Source organism: Hypomesus nipponensis, chromosome 14 (assembly GCF_054491055.1).
Source record: "Hypomesus nipponensis isolate SF chromosome 14, ASM5449105v1, whole genome shotgun sequence".
Taxonomy (NCBI): domain Eukaryota; kingdom Metazoa; phylum Chordata; class Actinopteri; order Osmeriformes; family Osmeridae; genus Hypomesus; species Hypomesus nipponensis.
In genome coordinates this window covers 10847863-10873185 of record NC_140374.1, presented here as the reverse complement: position 1 = coordinate 10873185, position 25323 = coordinate 10847863, and the positions used below count along the sequence as shown (strand labels likewise).

Sequence of the window (25323 nt, the reverse complement as noted above, 5' to 3'; positions counted from 1 at the left end):
ATTTGTTGCTCAATGGCTTGCCTGGCACAAAAGTCTTGAATAACCTGTTTGCTTTGTATTATTCAGAGATCCTGTTAGATTATTACAGTAGTCTTCTATGCATTGCAAATTTTACAGTTTGATATTGATTTCTCTTGAAATGTAAGAGGATTGAATCAGTGACATGAAGTGCACATATTGCTGCTAATTAGTAATAGTAAGAGAAATCCACTAAACTCAGTAATCTAGCACCCAACCACATAAAGGTTATCGGGTTATTCTGGCTGTAGTATAAACTTTATACCTTCTGTTGAACACTTGGGTTCCTAAAAAGTGAAAATAAGGTATCAAACTCCAGAAGAAGACTAACTTGAGTTAGAGACTTCACTTGAGATCTTATTGGTCGACTGTATTCGTGGAAACAGCATTATAGGGCAGCGCAATGAAGTCATTAAGAAGCTTACAGACGTTCTGGCAGATTAGATTTTGCTCTTCTAATCCCACAGATTACCGTCCCACAAACCTGCTGACTGAGAGGGCTTCGTTGTGCAGCACCGTTTCTTTACATTGGTCATTTCGTGTTGCTTCAACATCTCTGGAATATGTAGGCCAAGTAGCAGAGCAGCAGGACTGGGTGGTAGTCAAGGTGAAACTGCATCTCTATAGCTTACTTGGATATAGGAACACTTCTCTTTAACACAACTAGTGCAGTAGGGATTATTGTGGTTCTGGACGAATTTTGAGTAGCATTCAGTAAAAGTTTGTGGATCCAGGACTTCTGTAAGAGCTAGTGACGCTTCAGATGGATGGAAGTGATATTCCATTGTAACTAGACCCAAGGAGTGTTTTCTCCCCACTCCTTCTGAATAGCCCGGTGTCATGGAGAGAAGCAGGCTGGAGGATCATCCCTCCGGGAAGATTCCACCCATGTTGTCCGTGGCTCCCTCCGGTGACATGGAACCAGAGCCGAGTCTTAGAGAGCCCACAGAGCATGTGGTGGATCCAGGGTTAAGGGAGGAGGATTGCTCTGGATCTGAAGACAAGGACAACCAGGGTGAGAAGGAGCTGTCCCATCCTCGACAAGAAGACAAACATTCTTCCGGATTTGAGGAGGTCCAAACAGACAGCCAAGGACTAGAGGGCAAGGTCACGACAATAACACCCCTCTCCAATCCTGAGGAGACAAGTGAAGATACCAGACGTGAGCATGAGAGGAAGCTCAGGAAGACAAACAGTTTTGGGAAGACAGTCCGGTTTCTGGAACCGGCTGAAGCAGAGATGGTGGAGGAGAGGGCAACCTTAGAGGAGAGTTTCTTTCCAGACTATGAGCTGGAACAGTGGACGTCCTCCAGCTTTGAGGAACTGTTCATGGCAGAGGACTGGGAAGATATCACAGGTATGTCTACACGCTTCATGTACTGTGTAGCACATATGTAATTCACTTAGTGACTTGTGAGACTAACATCTGAACACATGACATCTTCTTCCGCCATGCCTAAATGAAGTGAATACATTCTCAAAGCTTATTAAGCTGTTTTAACAAACAACAGCGTGTGACAGATTCTGAGCGCGGCCACCTGGCTTAATAACGCATGTTGTGCCGTCTTGTCGTGGCAGCCTCAGCTTTGAGCGCCTGTTGATGAACAGCAAGCAGATTAACCCCCATTCCCCTTCCTGACCCCCCTCGACCGGCCCTCCCTTTCCCAGATGACCGGCTGTTGAGGAAGAAGGTGCTGCAGTCTGCCCCCAAGCAGGCCCCTCACCCCGACTGGGGTCATGAGGTCACTGTCAAAATGCAGGGCGTGCTGGAAGACAGGACTATGGTGGAGAAGGACAGCAAGCTGGTCTTCATCATAGGAGAGGGAGATGTCAACCAGGTAGAAACATTATTTCAATACAGATCAAAGGCAGGTTAATTTAGGCAGGAACACCCCCATGGTGTAATCAAATTATCCTATTAAGCATTCATATTTTATCAATCGTTCTTGATTAAGTCATAGGCTAATTATTGAATATGAAGGAAAACTTCAGAGGCAGTGTCAGCAAACTATTTCATAGAACACTGCACTGACTATTGACAGCTAGAATAGCAGAGTGATCAATAAAAACCATGTCTGGTTAAAACCTAAACGAAAGACTGAGCAACACCCACATGACCCAGTGCTTTGTCACCCCTAGGCCCTGGAAGAGTGTTCCATTTCCATGCAGAGAGGGGAGATTGCACTGCTGCTGTCAGATTCTCAGTACGCCTATGGACTTCTCGGAAGGTAAGATATTGGAAACAAGGCTGTTCTCCACAACAGCATGACAACAACCCTTTCCAGTGCGAGAGATTAGCAAGTGACCCATGCAGGAAGACACACAACTGCCTCTTGGTTTCTAGTGTAAAATTGAAACACAGATTTAACCATTTGTCATCATCTGTCAATAGTAATGTGACGTTTCTGATCCCAATGAGGAGCCTGGCCTTATTGTACCTGTTGATGTGAGGGCAGCCTGCCTGTGCCTAGCTAATGAACCATAAAGAGGAGCAGATGGCCATCCTCCCAAACAGCATTCATAGACGGCCAGAGGCCTCGACCCTGCTAGCCTTCCTGAGGGAGGACCCCACTCAAGTTACAGCCACTGGCCTGCCTCTAAAACCTAGCCTGCAATAATGAGGCTCTGCCATTATAGAAGGCTTGTGTATAGTGATACCTGTCAGGCTCACTCAAAATCACAGAACTACTTGCATCCGATGAGAAATAAATGAGATTGGTTTTCAGATATATCTTGATGATGTCAGCAAACCACGGATCATTGTGGTTAACTTCAATGGCGAGGTCACATAATCTGAACGCATGCTGTTGTAAACAATGTAAAAAAAAACTCCCAGTGTCACGGTTTATATTCAGGAATGGTTTACTGTCCAGTAGCAACAGTGTCCCTGCTTTATACATGTCGGGTCTCTGTGTGGTCTCCTGTCCTCTTCCAGGGCCTGGCATGGATGGAGTGTGTGTTCATCTTGGCCTCTCCCATGTGTGGTCCTTGTGTGAGGTCTTGTTTGTATTGAGTTTCTGGAGCTCTAGAAATGGGTCTAGAGAGGCTGTTAAATGTGTCTTTCGCAGAGAGAGCACAGCAAAAGAACAGGAGACAGGCAGGAGCTTGGTTAATGATTGTTTGGATGTTCCTGATTAAGGTTGTGTACAGTGTGGTCAAATTAAGTCCTTAAGCCTCACGATAGACATCCTTGGCATCTTGCCAGACTCCTGAAGTGTTGTGACAGAGTTCTTAGTTTCCTTTCACATAGATAAAAAGTCTGAGGCTGCTGTAGGTATTTTGTCTGTAGAATTGATTAGACTAGTGCACAGTGCCTGTGATGCAGTCGGTGATTAAATGTCAGTGTAACACACAAATACAGATTTCTTATATTACTTCTATAGTGCATAGTGCCCATGATAAAATTGGTGGCACACACTCACAGATTCCTGGAATTACATATTGGGCACAGTGCCCGCTATGATATCGGTGACACAGATTTCTGGAATTATTGATAGTACAGTGCCCCTGATGCAGCTGGTGATGACTCAGTGGCTTTGGTACCTATATTTCTCAAATCACAATTGAAATTCTCTGTCATCTCTGAAATACTTGTTCAACCTCCATATCTATTCTAGTCAAATTGCCAATGCTGTGGTGGCCTACATTCATACAAATAACTATGTAGCCTTAGTTTTCTGCTGTTTTCTACATTATAAATTGCTTATGTTATGTTGATAAAAATGTACTCTATTGGTTCTCTGTTGAATTGTCTTACCACCACAAACATCTAAACTTTTAGTTCATAACAGAAGTCATTGCATGCACAATGGTTGAGCCAGTTGTCATAATTGTAGGCCTAATTCAACATACAGCGCTACATACATTTGCAATGTGCAGGCAGTTTTGACATCAGTAAACATACATTTATGAAACAAAATTCACTGATCTATACTGAAAGAATATCCACTTTATATTGTCGTTATGTTAGCTCGCCAGTCCTTTTGAAAGCAGATGCTTATCAGTTGTAAATGTGAATCGATTCTAAATAACAAAACAGAATTTCTTTATTTTTCTTATTATGCTTAGTTTCATTTAATTGCGAATGCTTTTGTTAATCGCATTAGTTCAACACCGCAAAATATGAAGTATGCAGAGGACACTTGCAAAATATTAACATAGCCCGGCTCTCGAGATATTCATAGGAAGCTCACTGCAGAACAGAGGACCAATCAGACTTAAGGGGCGGGGACGCGAACAGAGAAAGCCAAACTGAAGGCTAATTAGTATTTTTTCATTAGTTTATGTTGAAATGCTTATCCAAACAATATCAATCGCGGAACCGCACTCCATTGGATTATAAAGAGGACACATGCCGAATATGAACTTTGCAAAGTGCCCGGTTCTTGAGCTGATCATGGGAAACTAAACCCATTCTAATTTGTACACACACACACACACAGAGATTCCTGCCATTATTAGAGAGATGTCGAATTTGATGTTGAAAGTTGAAAGATGTTAAGATATTTATGTATGGATGATTCTTCTCATAATGAGGCAGATTTGTTGGTATACAAATCTGGTAGGTAAAACAGATGAATTAATCCAGGTAGAAGAAGTTGAAGGACAGGAAGAGCTATGTTACAAACAAGGTAAATAAATAGCCGCTGTAGCAGTGTCCCTCTTAGAAAATGTTTGAAAAATATTGTGTAGCACTGGCTCTTTGGTTAGATTTTCTAGAGGAATGGGTAAGTCACAGTGTGTCTAAGCTGTAAAATGACAGAAAGACAGGGAAGGAAAATATCATTAGTCTTCCCATTCTCTGTCGATATATTGATTAGACACTGTCGGGTGCCTGTTGGAGACAGTGCTACCATGTCAGGTAAGGGCTCTTCAAAGCTATTTATCTGTGCAGAGTATTTTACTGGGATGGTATGCACACAGTGTGTGATTGCTACTGGTACATCATACTCATAACATACTGGATGGGACAGGAGCCATGTTGGTTTTATATATCAGGACATGTCCAATGAAAACCCTGTAAAAGTCCTTCGCCAGCAACCTTTTACCTGACTGATCGTTGCAGACAGGCTGATGAGATGATTTGGCGTAAATCAAGTATAAGAACCGTGACGTTTCAGTTGCCAGTTTGGGTGCTAATGAGTCATGCAGAAATGCATTAACGAGAAGCCTCCATCAACCTTTTTGTCTCTGACACAGTCATGTTGCCCCCAGACTTGTGTCCTTCTGGAATGGGGTCAAAGTATTTCTGGGAAAGGGCCCAGACTGGATCCCGTCAGTCAACAGAACCTAATCAGAAATGACTGGAGTCCAAATGTGTCTCTCTGCTCTGATCTGATGGCAACACCATGAAAGCCAATGGGAGACTGAGGAGTCTAGCTCTCTTCCTTACTTACAAACCCAAACTCAACAACATAAACACATGCCTCTGACAGCTGTTGTGCTTTTGCCTGGGTGAGGTAACGTTTGACAACCTTCCTGTTTAACCCACGCTATCTACAACCGCTTCAATGCCATTAAGTTCTATGTATTAAGTTGCTTTATTTTCAAGACGGTAGATTTCAAAAGAAAGTGGCATAACAGTGCCATTTGGCACTTTAGTATATGTTTTTTGCTGAAATTATATTCTTGGCAGAGATAGTTATACTAGTAGAGCGTGCTTAGGAGTTTGCTTCTGTGTTTATGAACCATCACCAAGACAATAACTATCTAGTCCTGAGGCAAAAGGAAACCTGGAGCCAACCTGCAACTGAAGCGTAACACGAGAATCACATGTTGATTAATACTGTTTATATTTTCAACACTCAGACACAGTGATAACCCCAACCATAGTTATTACATTTGAATAGCTATATACATGAGATAGGCAACTTGTCATCACAATCAGATTTCACAGTTGTGAAAAGCAAACATGTTTGACATGGGGAGGGGTAGTCTCTCACGCATTACCCCCAGGTGAACTGTGCCTAGTGAGTATTCAAGCCTGAAAATGACAACACATCCCACTGGCCAGGCAGGGTCATCTGGAAGGGCAAGAATTTATCTTACATCTAGGCGGTAGTGATTGACTGTATTGATGTCATGTTTATGTATGTCGAACAATATTAACTGTAAAAAAGGTTGCTTTACATTGATTAGTTTGTTAGCTTTCTAAACATTTCCCTCACACATTGCATGCCCAACTTGTTAACGATGAAGCTAGGTCGAAATTCTGCAGAACATTTTATGTTTACTCAGAGTGCTCACTGCACTGTAAATACTGGGTAAGGAGCCAGCAGCACCTTTCAACTTCCTAGAGAATGTGCTTGAGGGGTACCTTAGTGTAGACAGTTGAACAGACTTGTAATTGTTAGAGTATCTGCTGCTTCACTCACACACCCATACTGAACAGAGAATGTGGCTATTTAACATTACAGTGCCATTCCTAAAGCAGAGAACCATGAGAATAGACAGTCACAAACCAAACATCAGTACTCTTTCCGGGTACTCTAGGGTGTGAACTCTCATATGTGATGAATGAGATATGTGAGGATGAGTAATAGTACAGCATTGTGAGTGTTGACATTGACTTGTGAATCAACACAGTGGAGGGAATATGATGACGCACAGTGCTTCTGCTTTTTGCAGGTCAGATTTTGATTTGGAATCTACACCAGGACTGTAGAGTGTGTGTGTACTTGTGCAAGTGAATGTATGTGTGCATGTGTGTAATGTATGTGTTAGCATGAGTCAGTGTTCAAGGAGTGTGTGAGTCACAGCGAGTGAGTGTGATGCGTGTGTGGTAGGGCTCTCTGTGTGGAATGACCTTCTCTCAGTCATATTTAGAACAGAAACATCCAGGTCAAAAGTATTAGAGACCACTGAGCAAAGCATGATCAATAAGAGCAATATCCTTCAACCAAACATCCTCCACAGGATGAGACATAATCACTTGTGACAGTTCCACACACAGTAACGAGATAACAGATGGCTTTTAGGAGTAATGACCTGTAGTAAGGAGTAGGTAAGGACTTTTTCACGTGTCACTGGGGTTTTGCGGAAGGTTTTACTTGTGCTTACACTTCAGCAAACCTTCAGTTGAACTCACGTGAATCACGTGACTTGAAGGTGTAAGTTTTGGACTGTTTTGTTTTCCTGGTTTTCTGGCGACAACTGTCTAGAAGCCCCACCCAGCCCTCATGAATCAGGCGTTTGCCAAAAAAAACAAACAATTAAAGAACACATCAGAAAAGATCTACTGATTTTCAGGCAGCGTTCATAGCCCTCAGGTCAGCAGTGCCTCCGTCCTATCAGTTAGCAGCTGTGACCCAAACACACATCTGTGAGATGTTTACAAGTGCTTATGTAGTCTTGCTTAACCATGGTTATATTCAGCAGTGTTCAGGCTGTGTAGTTGACCTGTGCATGTGCTTCATCTAATCTTTGGATGTTTACCTTCATCCCTCACTGCCAGCAAGCTCTGCTTATCTCTCCAATCAACACAGGCTTTTCTGTAATATGATCCTGCCTTAAACTCGTCGACTTCTGATTTTTTTTTTTGGAAAGTTAGCAGTCAGAAGATTTTTACAGGAGCAATGAATCACCCAGACTGAAGCTTTTGTATGTAATTAGACCTTTGTGTGTTGTAAAAAGAGTAGTGCAGTATATTTTCAGTAAAGTGAGTATCAGAGTAAATACTTAGTGTACTTTCAAGGAGATGGATTTAAATGTAGCTCACATGATGTCGACATCTGTGTACATAAAAATAATGAGTTGAACGCTTTGTAATTGGGGTGTGCTTGCCTTCGGCGAGCACAAACCATTGTTATCTCACATATATATTATTATTTATTATTGTTTATTTTCGCGCCCCTAAGGCTCAGTCAATATTTGGACTACATAGACAACGTTGATGTCAAAAGGTTCGTCTTGGTCGCGATTGCGTTGGTTCTATTGGGATTTATGTTCCGTTGCACAGTTTAGGTTTTAATTAAGTTTTTTTGGCAAAAGTGAAGCTAACGGTGGCTAACTTGCTAGGCACAGTCACAGACGCTACTGACGTCACTAACGTCACAAAATATCGCGTGACTACCTCTTGCAGAACATTAGTTTAGCAGCTCGTTTCTGGGAGATAGCTAGGCTAACTGCTTTATTGCAAGGGAGCTGCAGAAACGCCACAAGCAAATAGGCCAGGGTGATAACTATTTACTCATTTTACTTTAAGTGTAATGTACAATATAAGCTGATATAAGGAAGTAGTTACATCTACTTTCGGAAACAGTAGTCTACTATTTCACTGAAGCATTAGCATTATGATATTAGCCTCTGTTGCCCGGTCAACACATACTACAGTGGTCTATGATGCATCTGTTTTCAATCGTTATAATAAACATTCCTCACAATTACATTTTCGTTGTGGGATTTATTATGACATTAGATTACAAGTAAACGATTTGTTGGTGAAATTATCATTACCTGTGGTATCAAACCAGTGTAGCTCACTGCAACGCTGTAGCTACTGTAGCATAGTCTAGTAGCTAAAAAAAACATCTCCACAGCTGTTTACAGTAGCCTACGTAGGAAGTCAAATGGCAGCACATGTTTGGCACTACCCTTACTTAAATCAAAAGTCTTTCAATAGGTGAAACTATCTGACAAGTGACTACTAACCTGAACTCCATTGTCACAGCCTAAACTTCAATCGGTTCATGAACATAATTCATTTCAGCCTAGACCGTACAACGGAAGTAACGTTGAATCGAATTCAACCAACGCAATTGCTACCAAGACAGTCTAGAACAGTCTTCTCCACACAGCAGGGCTATATTGCATTTTGCCTTGTTACTGACAATGATTGCTATGCTTTAAAATCTATGTAATCTTTATAAATAATAAGTAGGCTATGCATTTTTATATAAAATATACAGATATATCAGTTGTAAAATGTAATGTGCAAGCACACCCTACAATTTCCCCAGAAATTGTACTCTCTCTAGTTGCATTTACATGTATGCATTTTGCAGACGCTTTTATCCAAAGCGACTTCCAAGAGAGATTTTTACAAAAGTGCATAGGTCAGTGATCATAAGATCAAGATAGCCCCTGCGGAGTCAGGTGGCTGAGCGGTAAGGGAATCAGGCTAGTAATCTGAAGGTTGGCGGTTTGATTCCTGGCCGCGCAAAATGATTTTGTGTCCTTGGGCAAGGCACTTCACCCTACTTACCTCGGGAGGAATGTCCCTGTACTTACTGTAAGTGGCTCTGGATAAGAGCGTCTGCTAAATGTAAATGTAAACAGTGCGGGTAGCCAAACATGAAGAATACATTGTAAAACCAAAGAAGTCCCAAAGGGAAGAACAATAACAGCATGTAGTTAGAAGTTTCAATTAAACAGCAAGAACCTCAAGAGTGTGCCTGTGGATACAGTTATAACAAACCAACAAGAGCAACAAGTCTCTCAATAAGAGTCATTGTGATCCTGGGGGATACTAACATCCGGTCCAGCCAATCATTCCGAAGTGCCGTTGTACTCCCGTAACAAGTGCGCTTCAGTATCCCTAATAGTCAGTATCCCTAATGGAGGTGGGGAGTTGATTCCACCATTGGGGGGCCAGACAGGAGAAGAGCTTGTATTGGACCGGGCGCTCTTGAGCGGCGGGATACCTTATGCCCGACGAGGTGTCCAATATTATCTGATAATGGACGATGCGGAGGCGTGCGCGTCAGACGGTTGCTTACGCGGAGTCCATTATCAGGTGATATTGGACACCTCGAAGGGCATTATCCCGCTTATACCATGGTCACTTGCCAACGATTTTTTTAAACAAACATTAATTTATGTTTTAAGGCGTTTTGCAATAGAAATCTAACGTTTTTCAACGTTAGCCAACTCTGATATTTCTAGTCCGCTCAGCTCAGAGAACCAACACCACCGGCTTTCCTTTGCCTGACCTATTAGCCCAAAAGCTAACGTTATGCTAGCAGGATTCAAAGGCAATAACATCGTGTACGGTTGACAAAGAGTAAATACAATTTTACAGTATGTTTGACAAGGAAATTTGCTAGCTAACCAGCCTTGTCACTGTCCCAAAATCAATAGTAAGATTTTCACGAAACTTAAGTAAAGGCCGTATACTAGTAGCATACTAGGCTACAGTACGGCCGCAGCTTGTGGAGCGAGTTGAATAGCAAATGGATAGATGATCGCATCAATGTTGACATTTTCTCCAAACAGTGATTATAATTTGACAGTATGTTTAACAACAAGACTAGCCAGCTATCGAGCCATGTCATTGTCCCCAAATAAAATCTAGATTTTTAAGAAGAAAATAATCGGCCATTTGTCGAGTTGCTGCTACTGTCGTTTTGGCCGTAGCCTGTCTGCACTCTGCAGTAGATTGACTAGCGAGGTGAATAGCGGATGGAATGTGAGATGAGCGGTTACGTTACATTGACACACTACATTCTGAAAAGTTACATTTTTCAAATAGGTTAAAATAAATAGTGAAGTCACTCATTGTTGTAAATACAAATTAGCTTGTTAAAGTCTTTCACTGTTGTTATGTTTACTTATTTCAGATACTTTGTACAGGCTCCTATGTAGACAGCGGAATAATTTAGAACGGTGAAAAGACACCGTGTTTTGCTGCAATGACGCAGTAGGTGTCCATTATCACCCGATTATGGACACCCCTGCAGCCAATCAGAATCTAGTATTCACCCAGACCATGGTATAATGAGTAGTTATACTACAGCAAATCCTTACTAACATGTTTCCATTGCCCAAATGCATTTAAACATTACTCTGGTTTGGATGGGGTCCAGGTAAAACATATACTTCAGGAGATCCTGTCAGACATGTGAGTGTACAAACCCACCCTCTTCACTCAGCTTTCCCCTCCTTTCAATATCCCAGTTTGCAACTTTGTGCTTTGCTTGTCTGTGATGGACTGTTCACTGAATCACAACAAAGTTGTTTGTACCAAGGCTGAAAGAAAAGAAGGGACCTTTCCAATGTAGGTCATCAACAGCTCCCTATGGATCCATTGTCCTCACAGAGACACCATGCTTCCTCCACAAGGGGCCACATTGTGGCGCAGCATTCAGACCATGACATGCAGACTGTAGGGACAGACAGTGGAGCCCACATGAGCTGACACTCCAGCTCTAATCAATCCTACCTGCTCCCATCTACTCCTCTCTCACCTCGGTCACACACAGCCACACGGCCTCCACGCCTGCTGTGCACAGCATAAAGCCAATGAGAGAAGGGGGGATTAGCAGTACATGGCAGAGAATGGAGGAACACTAGAGGCTCCAGGATCAAACCAGAACCTTCTACAGAAACCTAGAGTTCTTTCCGGACAAGATGGGACAAGAATGTTTGTCATGATCCCAGACGTGCTTCGGTTTCCGGGGAGATAATGGATCTTGTGGTACACCCTGTATGGTCTAAATAGGTCTAAATGTAAATTGCAATCTGAATCTCTTTTTTCCACCCAATATATTTGCAATCTATTGAATCTCAAAGATGCCAGACAGTACTTGCCTAGTCAAACTGGTAAAATAAGTAATCATAGCCATACAATAATCTTCCTTCTGAGTGAATGTATTCTGAACACTATCCAGCCATTCAAGTGAAATTCATGGAGTGAAATCCATGGAGACTTGTAAAAAGCTCCAGTCTGTAACAGGAGACCTGGTTCTCCCATGTGTGTGTATTCATAGCTGCTTTCAATCCAGACTGTTATTCTCCACGCACAGGAGGTGTTTCTGGGGCACGTTCAGAATTGGGGCCACCCTGCTCCTCTTCAAGTCCACACAGCTTAGCTCTTACTATGCTCCCAGGATTGGAGGCAAGGTTATCAAATTATCGAGAATCTACCCCTCAGACAATCTAACCTCGACCTTACCTTTTGTGATAGCCACAACGCAGTTGCTGGGCGACTCATAAACACAACCACAGTATATTACTTTTTCTGTTTGTCACACCAGCCATAATGGAAGCAGATGGGAAAGTGGAAGGCCAGCTGTTGTTAGAACGAGAGGAGGAGCATGTCGGCGCCACACACACGTACAATCACACTTCAGGCACACACACACACACACACAGAGCTAAATATAGTGGCTCTGACGGTTTAGCACTGACCTTTAGGTTTGTATCTAAGAGCTAGCATGTTGAATGTATCACACACAGTGCCAGGGTTGCATAGCAAAGCATACCACTGCTAGAGTATACGTGCAGAGAATAGACCATGGACTGTGAACTTACTGTCTGTCTGTGTCAGTGTGGTCAGGCAGGAGAGAGGCAAAGAGACATTGCCATGGGGGGAGGGCGCTCCGTCAGTGGAGACGAGGAGTGGTGACTCATCTCTAATGGACGTCATCAGTCCGTCATCTGCCGTTTGCATCAGCACAGCAGTCCATCACAGGACTCAGTGTTCACACAGCTTTAAAATGTGCTCTATGTATCTCCTGTTCACGACCAGTACCAGCCTCACACTACCTTTAATGACTGGTTGCAAAATGAAGTTTGTTAATGAATCCATGCCAAACATCCTTATACCGGTTATTGGTCAAGTTTCCAGTCAGTTCATTGTTTCATTCTAGTTATTTGATACAGTATAGAGAGTGTGGCACTGTTTTCAGTGGTTTCGGTCATCAGTGCAGCGGTCCAAACATTCCTGCTAATTGACTACAGCAGCTGCAGAGCAGGCCTTGTGAGGACTGTGACCCCGTATCATTGCCGCCGGCACCGGTCAAGTCAAGTCCTTCCTCAGTCTAGCGAGTGTCTCTGCCACTCTCGTCAGAGGGGGTTGGGCTGGGGGGGGGGGGGGACGACAACATGATGGGAGGTTCACGGGCCCATGCTAACAGGATGGCTAGATTAAACCGTCCAGATGTGTGGCGCTCCACCATGACAACCCTATATACGGCTGCCTCATTAAAGCTGCAGGTGGGTGTGCAACACCAGAGTGGCTGACCAGCAAGATACACAGAGCACCTGCTGGTAACAGGCACGCACAGAACAGGCCTTATCAGTGTTTGGACCAGGTTGTGCATATCTAGCTAACTAAACACTGAATCCAAACTAACTGAACAGATATTTTAGTTGGGAGGTTTTGATGAGATGTCAAATAAACTGGACTGCCATAGTGTGAGTTAGCCCATTCAAGAGCATATTCTTATATTTTGCTTGAACTTTCAAGTAAAACTGTAGATGAAAATATTTCAGGTGTTCATTAGTCACAGATGGCAAATTCCATGGTACAACTCCATTTGACTACTGGTTATGCGTTCAATACACAAAACTGATATTCCAGGAATGGTGACATTTCTTTGATCGCCATTTTCTTTGTGGTTCTTATCTATGTTTTATTCAGCAATGAGGATTCACAGTTTGAAAGAAAATAAATAATATTTTGATGAACACTATGACATTTATTTCATTTGCAGAATGTCACACATGCAAGATTGAATTGCACTGAACATTTCAATATTTTGATTTCTGAGGTAATGAATATGTAAATGTATAAATAGTTGGTTAGTGAAAGATGTAACTAAGATAAATTTAATTAATATGATATGGAGATATATTTTCATTCATTACTGTAACATCCATTCAATTAATCACTCTCATCACCCATCTAAAGTATTCAAAATATGAAATGCATCACAAAATGCAATAATAATACAAGACATGTTTATATTCATAGTAATTATTGGTTGATAGCAGTAGTACCTCGTTTTGTTAGTTGAGACCACATGACCACATTAATTGAGACAACATTAGAATAAGAAATAATTGCAAATCCAATAATGAAACTGCAAATACATTGAAATGTAACAATAACGTAATAGTATTTCACATTCAAATACCTCTGCTCTTTTGCTTCTTGGTTTTTAGGCTTAAGGAGATTTGAAGTTGAAACCTGTAAAATGTAAAGCTGTACAAATGTAGACTTTGTCTGAGAGAGCAGAGCTGTCAGTCCTGTTGACTTTAATCATTTAGCTCACTGAGGAATCTGCTGGACCAAATATCCAGTCTCTGGGGATGAAAGTGGACCTCCTGCCTGACAACACACAAACCACTGCATCTATCTAGCCCCAAATCACTGATTGTTGACATGAGCCTTCCAGAATTAAATGTATGCTACATGTACTGTTTAGCTTCAATACTGCACATCTGCTGTTTAATTTGTTTTGTTTGCCTAACATGCAGTGAAGGCACAACACATCACAACCTCAGCAAATCTTCCCTAGTGGTGTTCAAGCAGCGACCGCATTTTAAACTTTGCTGTTCAACTTTTGTTCCATCACTGGTGAGCTTTGTCTCTGATGCAGTCTAAAATATTTGTCAAAGGTGGCTGTCATCTACAACATCTAAGCTAGTGTATCACAATGGAAAACCTGTAAACATTATCATAGCACAACCAGAGTACAACATTAATTTGGGCTTTTTAGGACTAGAGAACTGAATCCTAACCCAGGGGATGAAAGCAAGGCTTTGAGACCAAAACATTGCATCACAGCACTTAGTTTTAATCACTGGTTTGAGACACACCCACAGATCAGTTTCATATCTCAAAATAGTCCTGTGTTGTCACACTGACTTCAGTTCACCCATGTCCTTTTCAAACCCCAGACCAAAGGGGCATGATGTAGTTGTGGTTTAGCCTCCCTCTGCCTCAGTGAGAGGACCAGCAGAAATAACTACCTATAAAATCTAGTACAACCACTGCTGATAGGCCCCAGGCTGAGACTGGATTCATTTTAACAGGCTGAAGAGGCCTGCTTCAGATTATATGAGGACTTTTGAAGAGCTCTACCCCCGAGCATTAGGCAGAACCTTTCCTTGATCCCTGCTGGTTTTCTCCCTCATTGGATTTGCTAGCTGAGCAAATAAAAACAAACTGTGTCGTAAACACACAGGAAAACAGTGGCTCACTGAGAGGTGGCTGACAGAGTTAGAGCCAGACATTTCCTGGATTATGGACAGTAATAGTCGGTTGGTGTGCAGTAAATGAACTACTGAGGCAGGAGAGGGGAAAAAAACAGCTGTGACGTTTCACTGAGAGCAGGATTAGACTTAAGCTCCTTTGTGAGCTTGTTTTTGTGTTTTGTCCATCCTATTCTGGATCAGAAGCCATACCAAAATAAACGCCAGCGACCAATCCAATTGATCTGTTTATCACCATATTTTAGATAACAAACTAATCATAAATCCAACACTTTTAGGTGTTGGATTTAACACGTATTATTATTACTCTGTTGTTAGCATTTAATTTTCTAAACAAGCTGTTCTAAATGTTTATTTACAGTGTTTATAAATTACTAAGGGAGGTTATCTCCATAGCAACCATGACTAGATAATTACTGGAAATTCTCGACATTTAAGACAAGGTGTCTTAGATAAAATTAGGTGTCTGACATCAGCCAGAGCCAAGTATTTTTCCCTCATTCATTCACAAGGTGCCTGTCTGACAGATAACAATGTGACTAAATCATTTGCAGTCAGCATCTTAAAGAGTGACGGAGAAGTTTGCATTGCAGCTATGCACGACTTGAACTGATTAGTTATAGGTTTGTGTACCCTGTGAGGTAATATGAAGGAGAAAGGGGAAACAGTCTTTATATGAGGGCTAGAACACAATGATATTGTAGCTAGTGTAGAGTACTGGAACACAGTGACGTTGTCGGTTGTGTGGAGTAGGTTCCATGGGTATGTGCAAGACTGTATACAAAGGACTGCATACATTTTGCAGGCACAATGGTAAAGTATTTAACTGTAACTGTGTTTCAAGACATACTCATGATCATTTCCGTAAATGGACCAGCTAGACCCTGTCCTGATGAGAATCCCTTGCTGTGTAGCCTTCATGCCTCTGACAGTTACCGCTTTCAGACTGGCTGTCTCAGCTTGTGCTTGTCTTGGGTCTCTAAACCATCCTCTTCCCTCGGCTCCACCCCCACCCTTCCCAGGGCTAGACGGTGACCTACAGGGTGAGTCCTGTGCTACTTGATGAGTGAAACTAGAATTGGAGTTACTGTTAGCTTCTAGCCTTAGGCTAATCCTTATTCCCATAACAAATCTTGAGTGACTTGACAATAGTGCTCTAGCCAGTGTGTTAGCCACCTCTTCACAATCAAGTATTCAGTTCTGAATGGTGGAGAGAATAGGTAATCATTTTTTATAACCACACACCTATTAATGTCGTTTCAACAACATTTTGCCCTGTTACAAAGGAATACCAAAATAAGAATAAACTTTGACCATTGATTGGATTTCTAACCATTTGTGTGTCTCCTAAGATAGCTGATTTGAGTAACAACTAATTAAATCGAGTTCTGAACGTTGAATCACTCTCACATGCTTGTAACTGGGTACAATCTGCATACTTCCCTTAGGAAAATGTACCACAATATTGAGCCTATAATGTTTCTTAAGAGTTATATGGTGAGACACAACCAGTTGTATTGTACAATGAATTCTAACACCTCACGTCTTAAAATTATCGGCACATCTGAAGTAAGCAGCCATTTCTCTGGACTCCCAATAAAAGTGGTTACATTTAACTAAATTAGTACTTATTCAGGGTTAAATGCAGATGTCTCTAAGCATAGGAAGCAGTGAACCATGCTGCCCTTAGAGACAGAGTCTTACGATGTTAACCCAAGCTAGGGTTCCAAGATCACATTTCATTAGGAGGCTAGAGATGGGGATATACTGGTAGATGAGTTTGTCTCGCTGACCAGCCTGTGTTTCTACTCTGGGCTAATCAGACCCTGGGGGCTCGTTCACAGAGTTCCATGCCATGGCAGACCGCTTTGGTGCTAATTACTGGTGTCCTGGCTGACACTGAAAACCTTACAGATAATTCAACAAGCTGTGTTTTTCTGATTACATTTGACATGACTTAAATGCCACTTTTTGTGTTTGAATGAGATGATTTATTGCTTCAGGTTTATTGCTGTCCATGGTTTTGGGTCAATTTGACACAAAAGGATGGATTAGAAGGATTGGATATGGATTTTTCAAAATAAGAATGAAGAGAAGTGATTCATATACTCCAGGAGCCATATGGCAAACAGCACCTTTAAAAGGAAAACTTACTACAACTGTTGAATATTAAAACCAATTAAAATGGTCTATTAGGTTATTATTTTACTTAAATCACTGATCATACAGTGTGTTAGTGTGTCTCATGCACATTTGTGTGTGCCTACGTGTATTAATATGTGTATTTAGTTACATGTTTTTGATATGTCTGTGACTGCATTCTTGTTTTCCTTTGATGTGCTGCATCTGTTCATAGTAGCAAAGGGGAAACTACTTGCATGGATAAAAAAAAAATGACTCATCCATCAACCAAGTGGTTGTATTACTATTACTATTCAGAGAGCATGGAACAAGGGCACTTCCAATATAATAATGGTAAGAGGGTCTGTATTTCAATGACTCACTGTTGAGACTTTACACCTCTATGTAGTCCTCTCTTTGTGACTATATTACAGAACCTAATACTGTAAATATTCAGTGTTATTGTCACCTGTCCTGCAGATCATTATTTTTATTTTTTTTGAAAACTTGGATTATGTTGGAATGAAGCTGTTATAATTGTAAAGAAGATTTGGCAGACTGATGTGTCATCTTATCCTTTATAAAGTCTTTTGGCATGTGCCACACTTTTGATAGCAGCAGAGAGTGGGAATCCCAGCATTAAAGGGGTGATTGACTGGGTTTTTTGGGTATTTCACACTGTTCCTTAAGGTCTCCGAATAGGGTATGTAACATTGGTTGGGCTAAAAATGGCCCGGGTGCTGTTCTATGCCCCCTGATACATCCTCTGCAATTTTCCCAGGAAAAACGCTAGGTTTTCTCCTTTTATGGTATGCTCGTGAATATATAGATGAGCTGCGCGCTGATTGGTTGGTTTACAACGAGTGAAGCTGAAAATTATTGTGTCTACACAACACTGTTTTCAACAGATTGACTAGATATCATTTGAAATGATTACGTTAGTTGTTTTCACTTCTGTTGTCAAAGCAAACTGGATTGACTTAGGTGGGTAGAACGTTACAGCTTAGCAACCAAACTATATTGTGATTCAACTAAGCTTCAGTTAGCTAGATAAAAAACAACCTGACAAAGATCTGGACAAACATGCATCGTGAATTGTAGATTTACATGTACGGGTTATTTATTAGAACGAAACACAGTCAGGAACATGAAATAAGGTGTTAGCCCCATTGCCAATAAACTAAATCATCACATATTCTACCTATGCTCTTGCGTTAGCAAACTAAACTATAGTTTACATGCCTACAGTCTAGTGAAAGGGGCCCCATTACTGTCCAAAACTGAGCCAAAACTGTCCTCTGTGAAATGGTTCGAGCAAATTGAGGGTCGAACTGTAGGTTTTTTCTAAACCTACCGTTTTACAGCTACATTTTTTAATTGTGAGATTTGCATAGGAAAGAGGTGTCAATGGACTTTGGGGTTCACTGTATGTCCATTTAACCCACTGAACTGTCGGTATTCAACTGTCACATGGTAAATTCGGTTCGGATCAATGACCCCTTTAAAAAATAAATCGATGACAAAAATGTTTTCAAGAACTGGCAAATGTTACTGTTGTGTGAACATACTGGGACCAGACACCACTGGGCAGGGTTATGTTTTTATTACATAACTATGTCTGTGGTGAAAAAGATAAAGACAATTTAATTAATCTGTAGTACAGATCAATTAAGGTCACATATATGAAGGGAATGTTCTGGTTCAACGGACAACCAGTCTTATTGGTGTTTCCTCCACCTTGTGTTATTCTCTCCTCAGTCACACACAGTCAACCAGCTCCTGGTGTTATCAACTGTTAGTTCACTCCAATAGGAGCCCTGTAGATCAACATCTTGATACTCTAACCCTCCAACTCAATGATTTAATATGACCCCATGTTATGAAACACAGCCTTTCACATTATTGTGAAACATAGTGACATTGAGCAAGAGGAAGCTGGAGTGGAAAACTGATTTAACACTATTTTACGGTTAGAAAATTCAGTTAGTCAGTATCAGTATTCAGTATCATTGCTTTTTCACTGTCCACTGTAATCTAAAATCACCTCAGCAACCTTTTTTCCTTCTAATCCATTTCTGTATGTGGACTAAGTAGGAAAATGCAGCGAAAAAAAAACTGTTTTTATTTAATTTCACATTTGTATCTATGATCAATTGCTTAGAACCATAACCAGACTTATATCAGCATGACTGTGCTCAAAATGCAGACTAAACCTAAACAATTTCAATGGGTGTTACAATAGTAATGCATCTACACAAATGTGTTCTCTATGTATCCATCTATGACCTAGAATGATAAGTATCTCTGAATGCCCCTACTTCCTCTAGTCCCAAACTAAAGGATCCAGCTCACCTTACCAGGCCCATCTGGGCTCTCGGCTCATCTCATGAGACCGGATGTTGTCCTCTGAGAGGATAGGTGAAAGGGTAACCTGATCCCACCTGGTGACACAGCTTCACAGAGGCTGCTGGAGGTATACTAAATCTCCTGGACAGACATAAAATGTGTCGTTGATGCACCAAGTTTAAATCATTCATGATCTGACACACCACACAGAGAGATCGCCTTGCACCACAAGCAAGGAAGACCTTGCAATGACAACTGTGTTTATCTTCTGCTCTGGTTCTGGCTCTCTGCTTTGTGGGGATGAATTTTTTGGTGTGTGATTATTTATCTATATCTGCTTTCTCTCTCTTGTTTTATGTCTCACACACATGCTCTTTTTCTTCCTTACCGTCTCTCTCTTAACACCATCACAATCTGGCATCAGGGTTGCCCCACAGTAACTCATAATGCACCATGTGATTCATGTGTTCACTGGGACCAGATGATTTTGAACAAAACAAACAGTCCTTCTATAAGACACACACAGGTGATGGTTCATCGCTTTCAATTCCTTGCATGTGTAGAGCCATTAGAATATCTCACAAGTTCATAAATCCACTGACCAGGGGTCTCATTTATAAAGCTTGCGTACGCACAAAACGGGGCTGAAAATGTGCGTACGCCACTTTCCACGCAAAGGTTGTGATTTATAAAAAACAAACTTGACGAGAGAATGTGCGGTCCTCCACGCAAACTCTGACCCTCCCGTAGGCCTACGCACATTTTGAAAACAGTTGGAATTGGCGACGCAGATGACCTACTGTAGTCGACCGCAGAAATTGAATGTGGGAAGAACATTACTCGTAATATTTATATATTTTATTTTCCTCACACACGTTTTTTTCATTCAATTTAATGATTATCATGAAGATTACATCCAGCAGTGTTATTTGCGCTTGTACTGAGTGATTCTTGTTCCATAAACACCTTGTACAATCCAACTCAAATTTTAAATAAAAATTCAGCGCTTCCTCACCATCAGATTGTCCACTACGGGAGTTCAGGAGGGGGAGATTCCCCGACTGCATGGAATACAGGATAACATCACATATCCTACCTTTAGATAACTGGAGAACACAGTGTATAACTCCATCCATCCATCATCTAGCTACCGCTTGTCCGGGGATCGGGTCGCGGGGGCAGCGACCTAAGCAGGGAGGCCTAGACTTCCCTCTCCCCGGCCACTTCCACCAGCTCTTCCTGGGGGACCCCGAGGCGTTCCCAGGCCAGCCGAGAGACATAGTCCCTCCAGCGTGTCCTGGGTCTTCCCCGGGGCCTCTTCCCAGTGGGACGTGCCCGGAACACCTCACCAGGGAGGTGAGGGAGGTAGTATTAGTGTATAACTAAATATATTTATTTAATACTGTGCAAATATCCTCATATGTCAAAAATACAGTCGTCAAGCTCCCGTGCAATTGCTACACTCTAAGTCCTCGTTATCAGTCCAGACTTTAATAGATTACTGTTCATAACAAAACGCTTTTGTTTTCAAATTGTATCTCGACTCGCAGTATCACTGCCGCAGTTGACGCCACTCGCACAGTTTTTTTTTAAATTGGTGATCTACCGGCCACCACATTTTCAGAGTTTTTGGGCTCCACCAATAGGCTAACAGTGTCTGAGAAGTTGTCATGCGCTATGATTCACCGTAAAGAACAATCGTATGCCAGGGTCATGATGAGATACTAGATTAGCATTCATGAGGTGCTTTGCATTGACTATTTATGGTTAAAAATGGGCGTGTTCAGGGCGGGGTACAATGCTGATTCACGTACGCACACTTGTGGGTAATCTGTGATTTGTAAAGGGAACATTGCGTACAGGTGTGCGTACGCACGGTTTTATAAATCTGAATTTGTGTGTCTGTACGCCATTTTAGGCTTTTGGGCGTAAGTACACTTTTAGTAAGAATCCTACGCACAGTTTTATAAATGAGACCCCTGTTCTGTGAATTAATTCAAACCTATGTGTGCTAAACTTCAAAAGTAAACGTGACAAAGCATGCAGCAATGTGAAGTGAAATGGAGTGAAATGTTTTTTAGGGCGATTAGGTGATCCTTCTCTGTTGTTTTAGGTTGTCCATGTTGTCCAGTGATGAGTGTGTGTGTTTGTGTTTGACAGGGAGCCTGATATTCCAACTTGGGCACCTCTCCTGTACCAGCTGCAGCTCCTGGACATCAGAGACAAGCCAGATCCTGTGACTCTTCCCATCCCTGACCGTATCCGCATCGGCAACCAGAAGCGTGAGCGAGGGAACTTTCACTTCCAGAGGGAGGAGTACAGCATGGCTGCAAGGGCCTACTGCATGGCTCTTGATATGCTCACCACACGCACCAGGGGTAAGCCTGTAGTTTCACAAACATTCAGTACTAATACTCCCCTAGACGTGTGGCGATGCACACGCACACATGCATACACACACATCAGGATTGGTGCACACATCCACTTGTCGTGATAACATGCTTCAGAAAGACCATTTCCACATTTCCAATGCTAAATTACATGATAGTCTCCTCTTTGCTTTCAGCTAGTCCATCACTGCACTAATTACAGCCTTATAATGCAGAGCCACATTCAGCGGAGGTGACTGTCATGAGAAATGTTTCTGAAATGGTTTATGATTAACAAACCTAATCAACGTTCATGTTTTTTTCTATGTACTTAATCACTTTAATTGCTGGAAAGGCTGGGTGGACCCAAGAGAATCATTTGAGCTAAATTAGTCAATGAGGAGAGGAGCATGGGGTGTTTTGAAATGTATCAATGAGGATGGAGGCAATGGTTGAATTCACTACAGCACTTAGGCAGGGACTGTATTCAATCCAACAAAATCTTGCACATTTGAAAAAAAGCAAATGAAAGTGGACTGAAAGATCAATCCATATCCCAATTGTTGTTTTAAAATATGTTTTAAGATGGACAGTACAGTTAGAATTCTATTAACTCTGTTCTATAGTATTGTTTCCCTCAAAGTGATTTACTGTTCAGCTCACAGACGTACAGACTTGGATCTTTGCATCATGATGGCATTACCATGAACTTCATGTGGGATCTACAGTTTCAAAGATATTCTAAAAAGCCCTAAATAGCTGCTCCTTGCCCATAATCCCCACCTAACATGAATCTGTTAACGACCATCTCTCACACATCTCAGACTAATAACTCTCACTTCTGGTGTGGGTCATAACAGGCAGACTTTCGGCTCTCATCTCAGTGTGAGTCAGCACTTCCACAATGAGGGTGACAGTGGATTTTATAACAGGGGTAAACAAATAGACAGATGTGCCTACATCAAATAGTCATTCTCTCCTCCTCTCAGGTCTTTAGTGTGAATAGAATTTACCCCTGATACCAAGAGAGACAGGCTGACAGGAAATATACAGTACATGACAATGTGACAATGAGCCAGGTGTAAGAGTCTGTGTGGCCCTGTTTCCCTGCAGACGGTGACAATGCTGTAGTCGTGGAAGAAGAGGAGGAGGTGCAGGACTACCGGGTGAAGTGTCTCAACAACTTGGCAGCTGCCCAGCTGAAACTGGAGCAGTACGATGAGGCACTGCACACCAGTCGGGATGTTCTGTTCCTCGACCCAAGCAACGTTAAAGCCCTTTTTAGGACGGGGAAGGTGAGGGACATGAGGCAAAAATACAACTATTTATATGAAAAGTCTACAGTTCATAGAATTACAGCGAGATTTAAAATCTGTTTTTACTAGTTTGAAAAGTATTTTGAATCTAAATAGATTCAAGTGAGTGTTTTCTTGCTATTAAACAAATGAAGGGGGATATTTAGAGGGTATTGATCTGTGCTTGCAGCTTCTGTCAGACAAGGGGGAGTATCAGGAGGCAATGGAGACACTGAAGAAGGCTTTGAAACTGGAGCCGTCCACCAAGGTGAGATATACAGCCTTACTTGGAGGGCATGTATGTTCTGTCATCACCTGCACCTTCCTGTGTCCTGTTAGTGAAATCCATCCCCCGCACACAGATCAAGGGTTATTTCACAAAGAGTCTCTCACAATAATTACAATTCAGACCTGCCAGCCTGCCAGAAGCCTAATTCACGAGTGAATCATGGCTGCCTTCATGTTCACCTGTATTTACTCACAACATTGTCAAACCCTGGCTGGCTGAAAATATTCACAGAGCTGCTCAGATCAAACCAAAGACAAACACCTTGGAAGCATTTTGGATGTAAGTTGTTTTATTAGATCATTCAATGTTGACTACAGCAATGCCATGAAAACAGACTAGAGCCTAGACGCAGGACAGGACTTTCTGTAGACCATTGTGTTACTTCACTACAATGGGAACCTGTCCCGTCTTGCTCTTATGGGTAGTGCACTCTAACAGATCCTACACTCATTTGAGAGTTGGTCTTGAGTCAAATGACACACACACACAAAAAAAAGTATGCCATACAGCCAAACTTGAATCCTTGTTAAGTTAAATCAGAGCAAGTTATCCCATATCAATGATCTGTTTATCAGTATTCCTAAATAATGCCATTATGTCACCATGATAAATTCATATTTAAACCAAAGTCTGCTACTTACAGTCTTGAAAATTCAGAATTGAAACTTACTCTGAAAGAAGATTTTCCTCAAATCAACTTGACGAGTTGCCACATTGCCACAGTGGTGAATGTGCCTTGTCAAGACAAAACTAAAATGGGAATGGAATAATGGAGTTTAAAAACTTGAGTGCTGTATTTATTAATTTCAATAACATGACTGGTAGATACAATAAAATAGGTTAAACAGTATTTCTTGCATAGATGTATTAGCACTAACCAGAAGACAACATTAGTTACAATTTGGATACCAATCAAAGTTTGAAAACTTTGCCAAAATATAAACAGCTTGACTTCCTAATTTTTGAATCTTCTTTGATTTAGGCTGTCATCTGCTGGATAACTCTTGTAGTACAACTTGCAACAAGGCTGTATTGTTGAAATTATCTCTTTTTTTCTCCCTGTCACAGGCCATCCATGTTGAACTGTCAAAATTAGTTAAAAGGCAATCAGGAGGAAATGATTCTCAGAAGTGGAAAGCTAAACCTGCCCAGATGCTTGGAGAAAATATTGCACCATTTCTGACTCCCTCTAAAAAGAAACCACCTGTAAGCCATTGAGTACATTTCACAGATGGTGAAATGTTTATCTAACTGAGTTTTATTCAGGTAAAAGAAAAAAAGAAACAAAGATTTGACTGTTTTTGATAAATGCGACACTTGGTGTTTCAGGGAATTTCATGGAAGTTCCTGCTTGGAGCTCTGATGGTGGCCTTGGGCAGTTTAGTGACGTCAGTGGTTCTGACTGCAAGGAACTGACGTCCTCTCTACAAAAGTGCTATCATCTACGAGGCCAGCTCATGAATACTAAATGGAAGTGAACTATCTACTGTGGAGAATTTGAGATAGTGCATTGAACTATGACAAATACTGTCTTAAAGGTCACCCTAACATTCAGCTTCTGCATTGACATATGCACCACAGATTGTGTTTAATTACTTTGTAGAACAATGGCGCTTCACCTGAAAATCGATGCAGTTTCCTTCTCTTTGCAATTTCTATCACACCGGAAATGAAAAAAAATGCATCATTATAAAACATTTGTGTTGATATTTACATATGGTCATAACTACATTTGTGTGTGAGTTCACAACAGGCAATGGGATTATCTGTTAATGAAATGTAGTGACATGAGGAAAGTGTCTCTATGTGTGATCTTATTATGAATGTTTCTGGGGGTCTTGATTGGTGTAATGGTTGGATAGGATAAATTGGTTTCTGGAGGAAGAAAAACTATTGTGTCTGTATGTGTGGGGGTGGGGGGGGATACCAGGTGGAAGTCTTTCAAAAT

General features: G+C 41.5%; 1 protein-coding gene across 1 annotated transcript; it reads left to right on the top strand.

Moving 5' to 3' along the window:
* Window positions 1-891: 891 nt before the first annotated feature.
* Window positions 892-25171, top strand: fkbp16 (FKBP prolyl isomerase 16). Its single transcript, XM_084672639.1, has 8 exons — window positions 892-1375; window positions 1687-1856; window positions 2158-2246; window positions 21583-21800; window positions 22905-23086; window positions 23277-23354; window positions 24444-24581; window positions 24705-25171. The coding sequence occupies exons 1-8, from the start codon at window positions 907-909 to the stop codon at window positions 24789-24791; spliced, it is 1431 nt and encodes a 476-aa protein (XP_084528765.1). The 5' UTR covers window positions 892-906; the 3' UTR covers window positions 24792-25171.
* Window positions 25172-25323: the final 152 nt, after the last annotated feature.